At 32.2% G+C, this 16192-nt stretch overlaps 2 protein-coding genes across 6 annotated transcripts; one reads left to right on the top strand and one right to left on the bottom strand.

Annotated features, from left to right (window-relative positions):
* Positions 1-64: 64 nt before the first annotated feature.
* On the top strand, positions 65-7437 carry Hsf (Heat shock factor). 4 transcript variants are annotated; one of them, XM_065356768.1, is made up of 12 exons: positions 65-490; positions 871-979; positions 1120-1247; positions 1328-1543; positions 2865-3008; positions 3589-3734; positions 3799-3911; positions 3972-4299; positions 4392-4850; positions 4933-5041; positions 5110-5191; positions 5266-7437. In XM_065356768.1, exons 1-12 carry the CDS (start codon positions 347-349, stop codon positions 5463-5465), a joined length of 2178 nt encoding a protein of 725 aa, XP_065212840.1. In that variant the 5' UTR covers positions 65-346; the 3' UTR covers positions 5466-7437. The 4 variants fall into 4 exon arrangements, with proteins under 4 accessions (XP_065212840.1, XP_065212838.1, XP_065212839.1 ...); XM_065356766.1 differs by having other exon boundaries at positions 3799-4299; positions 5266-5457; positions 6305-7437; XM_065356767.1 differs by having other exon boundaries at positions 66-490; positions 3799-4299; positions 5266-5457; positions 6468-7437.
* Positions 7311-12908, bottom strand: chn (charlatan). 2 transcript variants are annotated; one of them, XM_065356769.1, is made up of 3 exons: positions 12793-12908; positions 7876-9406; positions 7311-7791 (listed from the first exon to the last, which is right to left on the bottom strand). In XM_065356769.1, the coding sequence occupies exons 2-3, from the start codon at positions 9354-9356 to the stop codon at positions 7689-7691; spliced, it is 1584 nt and encodes a 527-aa protein (XP_065212841.1). In that variant the 5' UTR covers positions 9357-9406; positions 12793-12908; the 3' UTR covers positions 7311-7688. The 2 variants fall into 2 exon arrangements, with proteins under 2 accessions (XP_065212841.1, XP_065212842.1); XM_065356770.1 differs by lacking the exon at positions 12793-12908 and adding an exon at positions 12259-12699.
* Positions 12909-16192: the final 3284 nt, after the last annotated feature.

Here is a 16192-nt window from a genome sequence, read left to right as displayed (position 1 = left end):
AGTAAATTATTTTGTATTTACTCCAAGAATTACAAATTTTAGTCAACTGCGAAGTGGAAAAACTTGTGCTGGTTACATCAGTATCAATGCAACCAAAATTTTTTCTAATAATTATCAAGGACCAAGGTAACGAAAATAAAAATATGTGTAATGAACTAAAATCAGTGAAGTGAAAATCGATGAAATTAAGCAGTTATTAAAAGTATTTGATAATTGTTACACGTTAATTAACGTACTATATTCAATTGTGTTGTTACGCTATTGGTGATAAACACTTTCTCTCATTGATGTAGTTGAGTTGTGAAGTTTTCCTTGGTGTGTATTTGTCGAACGTATCATAGTAAAAATGCCACTTTCAAGTGTTAAACTCAAAGAAGACGATCGTGTCAATGTTGAACCAACAACGGTGGCGGGTATCTCAGCTTTCTTGGGAAAACTATGGAAAATGGTTGAAGATCCGAAGACCGATGAACTTATTTCATGGGGAAAGGTAAACCAACTATAGTGTGATCTATATCAAGACCCAATTATGACAGTCGTGTAAACGGAACTTCCTTCTACTTCTTATTCAAAGCCAGTCTCTTATAAAAATGAATCAAAAATAATGAAGTAAAAGCTCGTAAGAGATTAATTATTTAGCTGGAATATTGAAGGAAAGGCGTAACTGCGTTGTGTTACGTTTACAATAACGATGTTGACGTTTCAGTCCAAACGAAATTTGTTCAATAATTGAGAGAAATCCGGTTCAATGATTTTCTTATGTCATACGTTGCACTCAAGGGAGAAGTTATAATTAAAGAACATTGATTTGATAACTCTAATAGGGGAATATGAATTTCATCTAATTGTGTTTTCCTATTATTGTTGCAGACCGGAAGTACGTTTGTCATAAAGAATCAGATAGATTTTGCAAAAACCATATTGCCGAATTACTATAAACATAATAATATTGCTAGCTTCATACGGCAATTAAATATGTGTAAGTATACCAACAAATTCTAAATCCGTTCGAATGTGTTATCAATACCTGTCATGTTTTGCGTCAGCAAACATGTAGATTAAAATTGAATGAATGATCACCGGTTTCGAACAAACTTTTTTATCCTGATTTTTTTGCAGATGGGTTTCACAAGATAATTTCCACCACTTCTGGCGCGTTGGATTCCAACGATAACGATGAGATTGAATTTACACATCCGTGTTTTGTCAGAGGGCATCCATATTTATTAGAACAAATAAAGAGAAAGGTATACGAAATATTCTATGCGATGACACTATTTTAAAGTATTAATACGCACGTCGCTAATTATACATTGGCTTTGTATAGATGAACAATCCGAAAGAAAATCTTGCCAAAAGCGAAAGCGGTAATCAATTCAACGAATCAATCAAGAGGGTTTTCAATGATATAAAGAACCTGAAAGGCAAACAAGAGTATTTAGGCTCCCAGTTGAGTTCGGTTAAACAAGAAAACGAAATATTATGGCGAGAACTGTCATTATTGCGGCAGAAACACGCAGCGCAGCAGAATGTGTTGAATAAAGTAAATTTTAAAATTCTTCTTAGAGATCTTCCGTAGTATTTCCTTGCTTATGTTTTATAACATAGGTGTGTGATTTTTGTATGTACGGTTCATCGTGCAAATTTTGCTTATTATTTCCTACTTTATCTTCGAATTAAGTGGCACGACTTATGATTTATGACCTTTGACTCAAGATTTCAAAAGCCAATATGCTTTGAAATTCATTCATAGTATAGGTATGTGTATTCAAAAATAACGAGGGTCATTATTCGTGAAACTCGATTTTCAGACTGAAATTGAGTGTACATATGTAATATTTTGTTACAATAATTCATAATTGCTTTAGGATATTGTTTTAAGAAAGATACTATAAAAAGTTGTATATTTGATTAAACAGGAACGGTTGTAGTAAAAATGTGCGTTTAGAGATAAGAAAATGATAAGAACCGAAAACATGAGTTCGATCATGTGTTTATTATCATTAGTAGAAATGTCTACATAAGTACTTCTATACCGAGAATGCAAAATAACGTGAGCAAAAATGAAACAGAGTTGTTTTTTATTTTTATTTTCATTTTTTTCAATTTCTGAACTGGGAATTTTTCATTTTTCTTAGGTTTGATGAAGTCAATTTTAGTGATATTTATTGGGAAAACTTTCACCGTATTTTTAAAACAACTGTAGATCAATTTGAAAAAAATCGTATTTGATCATTTCAATTTGAAAGAAGTCCCAGCTTTATCTAAATGATATGTGGTGTTATTAACTTCATGCGCTACAAAACGATAGAATTTAATTATAAATCACGAAAAAAATAAGAAATTCACAAATTAAAGAAACGAATGGTTTGAATAAATACTTTGTATAATGAACTCATTTGTACGCAAAATTTGTCGATAAATTTCGAGAGCAGTTTTTAATTAATTTTCTGTTACGAATGAAATTTAATTAACCTCTGAAAGAAATATACCTATGTAGATGTAAGATTTCCTGTTGAATTCTGTTCTTATTTTAAACTGTATAGGTTTTGTTGAATTTATCTTTTATTGGCTGAGGCTTTATTGATTTTGTAGTTGGGTGGGGTTTTTAACAACAATTTTTCACTATCGATAATTTCACCTCTCTGCATCGTAAATAACTGCAAATTATTATTGATCTTTTGAAAATCCGTTGCATAATTTTTTGAATATTTCATTTTGTATTTTACTTTCATTCACCCTCATTTAAACTCTTTGAATGAATTGGATAGTTGTCATTTAAAATATTTGATTGTCTTTTTTGACACTTGAATGATGTAATTATTTTTGTAGCGGTGCTAATTGAATGAAATTTTAATTTTCAGTTGATCAGATTTCTAGTTTCGCTAGCACAACCTTCTAATCATGGAATCGTGAAGCGAAGATTAGTACCTTTGATGCTGAAAGATTCATCATCTTCGTCGTCGTCGTCAACTTCAAGAACAAAACAAGAACCAATTATTCAAGATGTGTGTATTTTGTTACAGTATAATATTGAAGGTGGCGCTGTAAGGTTGCCTATTTGATTTGATGGAATTTGAACTTGAATAGCTGAGATGAATTCTGGCATTCGCGTATAATTTATTCTGAAAAAAGTGATTTTCTGTTCCTTTCAAAAAATCAGTTTCAAAATTTTTCAACTTTTTGTCAAATAAAATCTCATGTTCAAAATTCAATCAATTTATTCAAATTCGTACTGGGGTTTGAAAAAATTTTTATCGCATCAAAAGGGATTAAAACTCAAGGGAAAAAATCTTTCAACCTGTATGAAAAAGATTTTGAAATGTTGTGTTGGAATCATTTAAAAAATGACATATTTGTTTATGATTCTCTGTACGAGAGTTTTGTTTGTCCAATGAAACAGATTATATTCAATATTTTTGAGTTATTCGAATCCATTATTTTCTTCTTTTTTTTTCTTGCCAATTTCAGCGAAAGTAAATTTTTAATCTGTTCAAATGATTGTTTTTTTGCTTTGTTTTTTTATTTTATGATATTGTAAGATTATTATCCAGCAGAATAATGCAAATTGATTTTTTCCTTTCATAGGGTGATCATCTGTACACAATAAAGAAGCGACGGGAAGCCTCATCACCAGGACCAACTATACATGAAATTCATCCTTCGGAAATGTTAGATAATGTACAAATAATAGAAACTCCTGTTATGGACATGGTTGCTGACAGTCCTGTCATGTAAGTATCAATTCAATAAAAATTAAACAATTACCAAATCCAACATTAACAATAATTGTTTCAGAATTGGAAATGAAATCATTAATAGTCCAGCATCTACCTCCTCACATTCTGATCTAAGTGCACTGTCTCCTAATCCTGTCCCTGCTGCTTTGTATCCCAGTTCATCTCGTAAAGGTAACACTCGGCAATTCTTGGTATCTCAACCCGTGATGATATCTGGACGTCATTCCCCAGAATACGTGATACCAGATTCCACCGATAATCCTTTGATGGAATTAGTCCAAGAAACTGTCGCAGATGACGATGATAATGAAAATGATTATATAACGGTTGTCGATACCGATGGTACTGAAATGGTGGCTCAAGATTCTCCCGAACCTGTGATTATCGATAAAGGTAGAAAGAGGAATTCTCGAAAAAATGTGAAGAAAAATCCTCCCCCTCAGCTGAACGTTGTAAAAACCATCGCTCCCAAACCAAAGATCGAGACGAAGAAAAAATCGGCCCCTGTAGTTGATGAGAAGAAAAACGAACCGGATGATTTTCTTGTAGATTTAGCAAGGTAAGATATACATAAACGTTTGTAGTACATCTATCTCTAGTATTCGTATGAAAATTTTCTATGTAATTTGTATCTCCTCGATTGTGTTCCAGTTTGAGTGAACCTATGGTAGAAGTACAGACACCATCTACGAGCGGAATCGCATCACAACCAATGACTACGCCAACGTCTACGGATCAAGTTCTGAAAACGATCACAAATCCGGAAGAATTCATACCAAATAATAAAATCAACATAAACGTCGATGAAATTATCAATATTCCGCCGAGTACGACTAATCTTAGCGATTTAGGTTTAACCATTGATGGTGTGACAAGCTTACAGAATACTTTAATTTCTCCGAGTGGAAATAACGCGGACGGAAGTGACGACATAGTATTTGAGTTACATGAGGATAATATTAAACCTTTCGCTCAAAAATCCGAAGTTGGTGCTAATACAAGTAACAAATCCGATAACGAAGCTCTTATGAATCGTATTAGCGAGTGCATTGACAACGCTCAAAACATGAAGATCGCCTGCACAGATAATTCTGTTCTGACGAATAAAACGTAAATATTTTTGGAGTTATTCGTGAAAAAAAAAATAAAACAATTCGCCTGACGACCGATTTCGTTTTGTTTTGGTTTTCAGGTTGGCAGATCTTTCAATGCATCTAGATAGCACTCAAAATGACCTCGACCAGTTGAAAAAACAGATACAAACTGGGCAATATGTCTTAGACATGAATACGATATTGGAGGTGAGTTTACAGACATTTTATTCTAATTTTGAGCCAGAATTCGATATTAAATTTGTTCCGTTTATTAGATATTTAATGAAGATCCTATGGACTACAATATGCCTCCTGAAAACTCAAACACATTTCCCAAAACGTCTGATGAAGTTTTAGGTAATTATTTCATTCAATTAAGAGAATATAATAAGTTGTGGACGAGAAATTGAGGTATTTGCTATTTTTCGCAGGAAATGAATTGATCAGCGCATCTACGATGTTTGATTTCAATGATATATTTAACCAAAACGATTGGAGTCAACCTGCCACCCCATTAAGTACGATTGATGCTGATTATTGCGAATTAAATACACCGCAGATTGAAAGTAGTCCTACTGAAGAAAGTCAAATACTGCAACCACCACCTTCTAAAAAACTTAAAAGTAAATAAATTCAATTTTTCCATTCATATAAAGATTCATTTCATTTGTATAGGTATTCTTAAGGTTGTTTTCACTTGATTATTTAGGTATTTGTATTTTTAAAACAATTTTTAAAACATTTACAGCAGTTAGGAATTAATTGTGTGCAAGACTGAATGGAACATGTGATGTTATTGTATTGTAAATGTAGTTTTCAATTTTCATAGTCTAGTCAGTTTCATCGTATACAATGAACATATTTTGAGTTTTTTGGTGATGAGAAAATTCTTTTGAATGAGGTCGAAATGTCGTAATTGTTTTTCTTTAATAAGTATCAATTTTTACTTAGGTTTAATGAAATTATGATATTTTTTGTTTAACTTATCTCACTGCAATCACTTCAATATCATAATTTTTTCAATTTTTTCCGCAATCTTTCAATATTTTTGGAGTATAACGTTTGGAAGCTAAGACCAGTGACTTTCAAAATGGCTAGAGGCCGGAATGGGACAAGAAATAATTAGCATTCAAATTTTCATTCAGCTTCAAATAGTGGTAAATTTGTGCATTTCAGAGTAATTTTCTTCTTCTTTTCCCGAAAATATAACGAAAAAAAATTGTAAACTGTGCACCTGAAGATTCTTTTTTCAAATTTGTATTCAAATATTCTTTTCGCGGCTTTAAAATAGCCAGAATGTAACCCTTCCTTCAGTTCCTTCCTTTGGCGCTGATAGACATAGGACAAGGTCATATTTTAAATACTTTTTTTTTTTCATTGGAAATTAAATACGATATTTTTTAAACAAATTAATGTAATAAGAATAATGAAGTATTGAAAGACCAGGATAAAAAGTTTATTTTTTTCTAGTTTTCTGAAAAATAAGACGATGCTCGAAATATGTATATAATATACTCGTACTTGGAAGAAATTTTATAGGAGACCGTTTGCTGCTGCATGTTTAATATTTTTAAATTCATTTTTACTGTGTTACTTCAAAGCAAATACGTTTTAATTTTATGCATTTTTATAGGCTAATTGAACTCTTTGCTACCTTGTTTGCCGATTTGAATGCGACTTTGAAGTATGTGTTTCAATCGTATTATTCAAACGTGTGATCGTTTACGGTATTAAGGTTTTAATTCAGTTCTTATTGATTGCATACGTATTGTAAATTATTGTTCATTATTTCTATGTCCGTATCCAGTTTATGAGATTTTCTGGTTTTATTCATTTAGAGCAATTCATTTAAACGTATCAATAATGTTGTTTAGAATAAGTTCATTTTATCCATAATGTACGTATAGAAAAGTTTTTTTTTTTAGATGAATTCTGTATGATTTGTAAATGTATAGTTGTTGAGTGATTATTTTCTGGGAGGGTTCCTTTATAAATTTAATGTTTCTTAAATTTAATACGACTGTTTTACAAATAACATATTTCTCGACAGTTTTTGTTTCTTATCGCTGTATTTTTATCTAACTTTTTATACATTAGTAAGAGTTTTTGATAATTGAATTTTATTATGCAAAAAGGTATTCCTTCTCTGATTCCTGGTGATGATTAAAATTGAACTGAATCCATGTTTGGTGTGCTCTTTTTTAAAAGAATTTTATTTATAAAGGGATTAATATTTTTAAATTGTATATTATAATGTATAATAGATGTATGGTTATCGATGTAAATAAAACTAGTTACTCGTCTAGAAATGAAAAATGTTTATGCTTATATTCGATATAAGTACTTGATAAATGAAAGGTTGAGAAACGTGATATTGTATGCGTTATGGTTCGGGGTTATTTTAATGTTACCTTTGAAAAAATTTTTATTTCTTTGAATGATGCGATGTAATAGTAAAAAAAAAGTAATTGCTGAGTACGCAAAAAAGTTGTATAATTCTTTTCTAATTATTTACACAAGAATTAATATTTTCAGTTAACTTACTCATTTTTATTATGAATTCGTTTGTAACATAATGTTAAATAAAAGTTATTTGATTTTTATTTATTTTTTTAAATAATACCTAATGTAAATTTAAGGAAGTCAATGGGTTGAAAATTTACTTACAAATTTTAGTCACTTTGAAAGCTAATCGAAAAATTTACAATTTTATAACTATAGTTACTCGATGGTAGTATGTACGTTAATATGAGCTAAAATTTCACTATAACGAAAAAAATTCATTTATAATTCCTAGCCTATATTTATTCGGCTAATTTCGCTAATAATGGTGTAGGTTGTATTTTTTTTCAATTTACTGTTGAACAGCCGTTAACTGAGTTGACGTTACTGAAGTAGAAGTTGAAGTTTCGGCGGTATCGCTCGTTAAGGGTAATTTTTTTCTTGTTTTCATTCCTCTGAAAGTAGAATAATTAAAAATTAATGTTATTTTTGTAAAGTAAAGTCATCTCAAATATTTGTGATGATTGTAAAATGCTTACTTGTGATTTTCAAGTTGATGTGCAGAAAGTTGTAAAAGATCGTCTGCTAAAAAGTTACATTTCGTACAAGCGCGTTTATTATGAACTCTGAAAATATGGGTAGTAAGTCTCTCGGATCTGGCAGCTTTGTATTCGCACATGCTGCAAACGTACGGCTTCAAATGGGTATTGAGATGTCTCTTCAAACACCAGTTATCAGCACCGGTCCACGTGCAATAGCTGCACTGCACGTTTTTCTCGATGTTGTATTTTTTCATTCTAGGCTGTTTGTTTTTAACTGGTTTCACATCTGTTGGTAAGAGCAACGTGTGTGTACCGAAGAAGCTAATATCCATTTGTTCGGGATCAGCCTGCTGTAGAAACTCTTGCATTTGAGTCGACTGTATAACGCTGGGATGTGCATCTTGGATACTTATTTGAGTTATCTCCTGAGTGGAAATAGTGGAAGGAATTTGTGGCTGGATGATGCTTTGAATTGCTGTCTCTTGTAGAGTTAAAGGAGCAACGGGGAGTTTTTCTTTTTTCGTTGCCGCCGCGGTGGTAGAACGGTTTTGGGTTTTTGCCCTTCGAACGTTACTCAAAACGTACTCGTGGTCTCGATGCATTCTAATGAAATGTTTTTTAATATGGTCCGCTCTGTTGAATTGTTTCTGACAAACGTTACATTGGAATGGTTTCTCTTCTCGGTGAATGTTCTCGTGTCGTGTAAACAAATCTTTACGATCGGTTGCGTACGAACAGTGTTCGCAATTGTATCGTTTAATGGAAGCTAAAGCGTACATTTCTGTCGTAATACTATGTTCGAGTATTGGAGTGGTACTTTCGAAATCTTTAGCTTCGGTTTTCTCTTCGATGGTCGTTTCTTCGGGCGACTCTAGTTTTAATTTCAATTTTTCTAAATATTTGGTAACTTCTTCCAGCACTGGGTTTACTTTAAGTAATTTTTGAAATTCTTCCTCCGAGTTTGGTTCCGGGCAGATGTTATGTTGTCGAGCCAAATGCATTTTCACGCATCGTGCCCAAGCGCTAGCATAAGGACATTGTGAGCATTGGAAAACTCGTAAATTAGCGTGACTGCCGAGCCAGTGTTCGGCGATCCTGGACAAGAATCCGATACATTCGCATTCGTTGCAACGGAATAATTTTTGCGTAGCGCTGTAACTGGCGATTTTAGATGTCGTCCAAGGGATCGTGTCTTCGTTGCAGATCCAATTTTCTTCGTCTAATGTGAACTTGGCTATTTGGGCGTCCGAAACGTCGATCGAAGACTCGTATCCGTTCGGCACGCTCGAAGCGTCGTCGCTGAAATTCGTATTCTGGTTATCGTCGTCTACTTTGAATTCGTCGCTGTCTAGAATCTGCTCGTTTTTCGACATGGTTTCCGTTGCGTCGTCTAGTTCGTCGTCGTCGTCTCCGTAGTAGAATTTTTTCGTGATTTCTTTAAACATCTCTTCGTAGTAATCCGCTTGCACTTCGGCCATAATGTTCGCATTGTTTATTTACCTTCGTCGTTACATCCATTCACTTTGATCTGCGAACAAAAAATTTATTTCAGGGTAATTTTATTAAAAGGAATCGATAGCGTGCACACTAAAAAAAAAAAAAAAAAAAAAAAAAAAAAAATGGGTGATGCAGAACCAAAAGAAAGGTTGTCGATAGTGTAAACGTTTGGCCGATTTTTAAAATGTTGAATAAGTTGCCTAATCGGTTCGCCGTAAATACGGAAATTATTCAAAACTCACAGCGACATTTGAGAATCTGTGATACCCCTTCCATCGTCCACCCAACTTTTCCTTTCTTTTTTTTTATTTTAAAATTTTCAAAAATCAGCGAAGTTTATTATGAAATTAGTACTAATGAAAAAATGCAAAACAATATCTCATTTGGGAGGGAGGATAGTATAACCAAGGAAGGGTGATTGGTATTTTCGAGTTTTTTAGTTCACTATTTTAAAAGATCTCTTCACACGTCTGCATGAGAACGGTGAAAAGGGAGAAAGGGCAGGTCCTTTGAATTTTACTCTTACAAGGAAGCTATCCCAACTCGCATAAAATTTTTCAACTGGTCCAAACTGGATGAAAAGAGCATGCAAAATATATCATCAGCAAAAATTTTAGGTGGCAAAGTGCAGTTTTCGATTTTTGGCAAATTTTCAAGAATCTTTGGACCAAAAATTGGGAAAAAAATGAAAATTTTACCAAAATAACCCAGAAAGCTGAAATTTAGGATGTGCCCTTTTTTCGTCCCGCCAAATCGATTGTAAGCGGTTTCAAGCCATATTGAGCAGTTCTGGAGCCTCCAGCAGCAGATTTTGGAAACTTGAAATTTATACGAAATATTACCAAATGTAATAAGAAATTGAAGATTCACTCTACACCTTAATTTTAACATGTTGAGTCCACTGGAGGTGGTTTCAAGTCGTTTTGAAGCCCTCCAGCGACTCTTTAGAAATTCCAGTTTTCCAGAAAAACGCCACAAAATCAGCGTATATCAACTTCAACACGTATACTCGAGATTGATGCTTGTAGGTGAACGTTTTGACCGATTATCATCAATTTTTCCAAAATCGAAGTGTTCTAGTTCAGAACAATATCTCCGTCCAGCATGTCAAAAATGGGCTGTAAACTGCAGAATTATGGTTGTGAACTGGAACGCTTCGATTTTGGAAGAATTGTTGATGGTAATCGGTCAAATCGATGTATTGGGTTGAAGAAAGGGTACCTAATCCCAAATTTCATCTTTTTAGGTCAATATTGAAATTTTGATTTTTTTTTCACTTTTCGCCCGAATTTGATTTTCAAAAATTCGTCAAAAATCGAAAAATACACGTTAGATCTGAAATTTTTGTTGGTGGTACATATGTTTTTGCATGTTCTTTCGTTCTAGCTTTGTTTACTTCAAAAATTGTGCGGATTTGTCAAGCCAGAAAATTTTAAAAAGTTGATTAACCTACTTTACTTCTTTAATCTGGATGAAAAATATACACGTGTGTTTTTTGTTTTTTTATTTTTTATTTTTTACATTTTTTTATACTGGACGTGTATAATTTTCATGATTTTTACGCCCAGGGATACATTTGTGTTGGAATCATTAAAAATAAAAATAAAACGATGAATAAAATAGAAAAATTTGATTTTGAAGTTGATATTGTTTTTTTTTCCTATTAATTATGTAAGATCATAATTATTATACCTAAATTGAAGGGGTCATTCGAAATCAAAAATAAATATACTTTTTCAAATAAATTCGATTTTCAACTTTGTTATTTATTCTTGATGATTGATTTCCTACGAATATACTACATATTTGCAAGAATTGTCATTTTTAACCTCATTGAATTTGACCAGAGAAAAATACCAGCTGAACAAAATTAAATAAAATCCTAAGGTAGGTTTTGGATCCATTTCCTCGTTCATAATTTTTTTTAAAATCATCTTTTTTTCAACAATCGGTTTCTTCTTTGGTTTAACAGATGGATAATATTACATAATTATATTAAACTGTGATCCACTATTTTTCACATTTACCTATGTAGGTACTTGATGGAAAAACATATGATGTGAACTACTTATTGAACAACTGAACATTCCTCTCTTCTGTGAAGTTAAAAATTCCCCTAATCTGCCACTGACTGTAAGTTGAATACCTACATTAGATTAATAAATATGTAAAAGGAATGTTTCCAATGTTGCTGTGAAAGGTTTTATCTATATTTTTTTGTCTTTGTAGACGATGGGTTGAAAGTTAAGAAAGCAATCTAATTAAACGTTCCTTTGCTTTTTTTTAAATTTGGAATTTCTCATCTGATTTACTCGACAGGATCACTTCAATAAAAAACACCTTATGCCTAAAAATTATCGCAGACCTCGATAACTACGTACTGTAGCATTTAAATATGACTTACTAAAATCGATGAAGAAACTTCACAGGCATCCAAGTACATACATAATATTCATTATCTTTGAAGTATCTATTTAATCTCCATTATACGTAACAATATTAAATTGTTTCAATGCTCACATTTGTTCAGAAAAAAAATTCAGGGCAAAATTGGCAACAATTTTTCGAATGAGGTTGAATATGCATAAAAATACGATGTTTTCGGACTTCATATCCAAAAAATCTCAACAAATTTTCAATGTGTCAATAGTTTTGCATACTCGAAATCATCAAGGCAGAGCTTGTCATATTTATTACTCGTACATACTTACCCTAAACACAACTAAACAGACGTTGCTCACTAGTGGGGGATAAATCATCCAAAATATTGATCAATTATCAAACTGTCAACATATTTATCCTAAAATTATACCATCTAAAGGTCACTGCATCACAATTAATTTAGGTATGAAATCGATAATGACTCGTGTGGTATTTACTTACGTTCGAATTATACCCAAGATGACTTATTTTTTATTAAAAATAATAAAACTCATCATATTATAAACTCGTCGATAAAACAGATTAACCTCAGAGGCTAATACTTTTCTCTAAACCTAATTATAAATTTATTTATAAACGCGTCGTGCATTTATTTGCAATCAATAAGCCGACTATATACTGAATACCATTACTGATCAATCCCATAACTTATGACAGTTTCAACGAAGGAATTCAAAAAAAAAAAAATCAATGAATACGAATTACTCAGGCTCGAAATTTACGTTAGTTCATCGCGATAGATACACGAATAAATACCATTACAGCGATACCAAAGTTATCTAAATTCAAAAACAATAACGTTTTAAATGTAAAGCACGAAATATGGGGTTTTTGTCACATTTTTTATTGATTTGTATGTAGCTGAAAAGCAGATGACGGCAGTCGAATGTTATATCCAAGTCAACGCAACCAATACAGCCATAATTTCGCTAAAAAAAATTTGTATCAATAAAAATAAATATAAGTTTTCATTACCTGAAAATAATTTTAGATGCAAGAAAAAAAAAAGAATTTCACAGCAAGTAATATACGTTGAAATGATAAAGACTGCAGAGAAGAAAAATGACGGCGCAATAGGGTGGTCGGTGAAACGGGTGGTTGGTGTTTCGGGGAAAAGTGATATTTTGGATCACGTGATATAGAACTTAGTCGCTTAGCAACAGCAAAAGTTGAACTTATTTCAATTAGATGTCGCATTATGTCGTATATTGTAATAATTTATAAAAGAAGCAACAGCCTATACAAAAACAAGCTGAAAAATTTTAATTATTCACTTCTTTCTCAAAAGTACATATAATTACTGTAGGTATAAGTTTCAATTATCTGATTGTTTTCGAATACCTAGCTTTGGGTTTCTAGTTACTTTACCTCGTGTAGATTCAAAATATTAAGATTTTTCTCGTATTTCCCAACATTCGAGTTTTATTTTATAAAATGTCTTTTTTTATATATATCGTAGAAAGCATTTCCCTACGAAACGTGTATTAAATTCCATTTTTCATTCGAATGTGGGGCGTGAACTACAGAAATGGTATGCTATTACCCCGCTTCGTGTATTAAGATGAAAAATATCCGCCTAAGAATCATACATGTATGTACTTATATGTATCTAGGTAGATGTCATGTCTACGATGACTGACAAAAGATTACGTGATTATATTACATAGTAATTTTCATCCCTTAAAACGTTGTAGAGATTTTTTCGCTTTTTAAAATAAATTTTTTACCCGAGATGATTTTCTTTTCTTCTTCATCCCTAAAGTGTGAAATTAACAACGTCCTACATTTGGCTTATAAATTATTTATTTTTATGTTTTATCTGAATTGTGAAAGTTTTCATCGTTGCGCAAGTCATTTCGCTAAATTTATTGCTGACCCTTTCTTCGCGATATATATTTGCTTGTAAGATAACCATCATTTTGCCACCGTACTTATTCCTTTCAATTAGCGTATTTATTTACACAATTTGTTTAGGATCGAAATATGGTTATAATTTATGGATGCGTTAGGGTTAAGTATCCTACTCACCTACTGATTTGGTATCGTTCTATCATTTTCAATATGTAAAGCACTGAGCAGGGTAAAGTAAAAAGATGCAGTATCAGCCGTGAAAGGAATTGTGAAAAGAAATGAAACGTTCTAAAGATTTTCAAGAGATGAAATTAGGTATCTGTTTTTTGTCTTTAAATGCCTATACTTACCACTAAGAAAAGGAACCTGATTAAAAAAGAATGAGGTGCAGCACTCAAGATAGGAATAGTTACATTTTTCATTCCAAATTCCTAATCGAAAATATTTTTATTTCATTATGCATAGTACCATAAATATCATGAAAGTTTGATAGATGGACACTTCCGCCAACTCATTTTTCCGATATAAATTGGGTTATTGAGCATTTTAAATTTTATTTAGTAGGTACCTACTTTGAAACGATTCAATAATTGTAAAGTACTATTTTTTCACAAACTTTTGGGAAAATATTGTAAAAAATCTAGAATCTTCACTTGTCACTCTTGAAAATGATATTTTTATGCAAAGGCGACGCTGATCGGTTTCACACCGTTGGTTTTTTACATTTCAATGAATTTTTTGGGTTAGTTGGAGTTTGTTAAAAAAATTCTCTTATTTTTTAATTTTTAACATTAGCAAAATAGGTACTGCAATTTCTTGATATTTCGACAGATTATTACCTACATAAAATAATTAATGTAAATTGCATCAAATTCTTAAAAACTCCAAAAATTTTTAGATATCTGGTTAGATTTTCAAAAAATGAAAAATTGCGTTTAGTTTTTGACGTTTACCATGCCTTTAGAACATTTGGAAAAAATCTCTTTAAGTTCCTAATAATATTGTGTCAAACTTGTAGATGAATTGAGAGAAAAATGATCGATTACCGATATTTCAAGTCAAATTGACACGAGTGACAGTAGACTTTTCGTAATTAAAGTTTTACTTTCGAAATCTTTGAAAAAATTGATGAATTTCCCTTACTCAACTTTATTCAAGCGAAAAATATTTTGAAAATGATGAAAAAAATTCTTTTAGAGTAGGTACCTAGGTAGATTAGAATATTTTTATTTATTATTTTTTTGCTTTCCCAACAAATTTTTGATTTTGTAACTTTTTTATGCCTAGGTCTTAAGTACTGTAAATAGGTCCTACTCAAGTATTGAAGAATTTTTGAATATTTTAATCAACAATTTTTTCAATTTTTCGATGTTTTTAAGAAACTTACCTTTCATATTTGGGCATATACAATTTCGGCACAAGATAAGTAAGCACACCAGGGGGTCAGAAATGACGCATACAAACTCGGCACATGAGAAAAAAAGAACGAAAGTAACACATACAAATTCGGCACATTAGAATGAGCGAACGAAATCGAAAAGAACACATACAAATTCGGCACATTGGAAAAAATGAACGAAACCGAAAAAAGAACATACCTACATACTAATTCGACACGCTAGAAAATAGTAAAATAGGTAAAATAGATAGAACATGTATCCACTCATTATGTTCTCAATAGATTTCATCCAAGGCAGATACGTACATACATACTTATCAAAAAAGTAGGTACCTACTACCTACTCTGTTAATTCATGTACTTACAATACTGGCAAGGGAGGTGCCTCAGGTGACATTCACCGATTTCAACGATTTCAACGATTCTTGCACCATATTGGATAGAGGACACCGAACATACTTACCCCAAATTTTCACTGCCAAAGATGATATTTCAGCGGTCTAGGGCGATTTTTCGATTTTTGACCAATTTTTATTTCAAAATTGCAATGTGAAAATCGAAAAATTGTCCTGCACGGCCGAAATATCAACTTCAGCAGTAGAAAATTTCACTGTGGGTTAGTCTCATCATACGTACTATTAAAATGCCAAAATAATATGAAAGGATTTGGTATGCGACCTGGGCCAACTATTTTTGGACAATTTTTCATAATTGCTACGTAGGTATGATACTTATGTGAAAATCGAAAAATCGCCCTGGACGGCTGAAATATCAACTTCAGCAGCTTAAAATTTGTGGTTAAGCTATATTCGATGTCCTCTATCTAATGGTGCAAGAATCGTTGAGGTCACCTGGGGCACCTCCCTTGTTAGGTACCTAGTAGGCTAGTACCTACATAGAATTATCCCTATTATCCGTATTTGAGTACGTACCTAAACTAGGTACCTATCTACTTGCGTATTTATGCGTAGGTTAGGTGCGACAAGTTTTTTACATTCATGTTTTAAATGCGAGGTTCATTCTTTCCTATGTGCCGAGTTTGTATGTGTTAATTTCGTTCTTTTTTTTCTTGTGTGCCGAGTTTGTATGTGCCGAATTTGTATGTGTCATTAGGGAGCGATTTCT

Source organism: Planococcus citri, chromosome 3 (assembly GCF_950023065.1).
Source record: "Planococcus citri chromosome 3, ihPlaCitr1.1, whole genome shotgun sequence".
Classification (NCBI taxonomy): domain Eukaryota; kingdom Metazoa; phylum Arthropoda; class Insecta; order Hemiptera; family Pseudococcidae; genus Planococcus; species Planococcus citri.
This window is presented reverse-complemented; position numbering and strand designations above follow the sequence as displayed.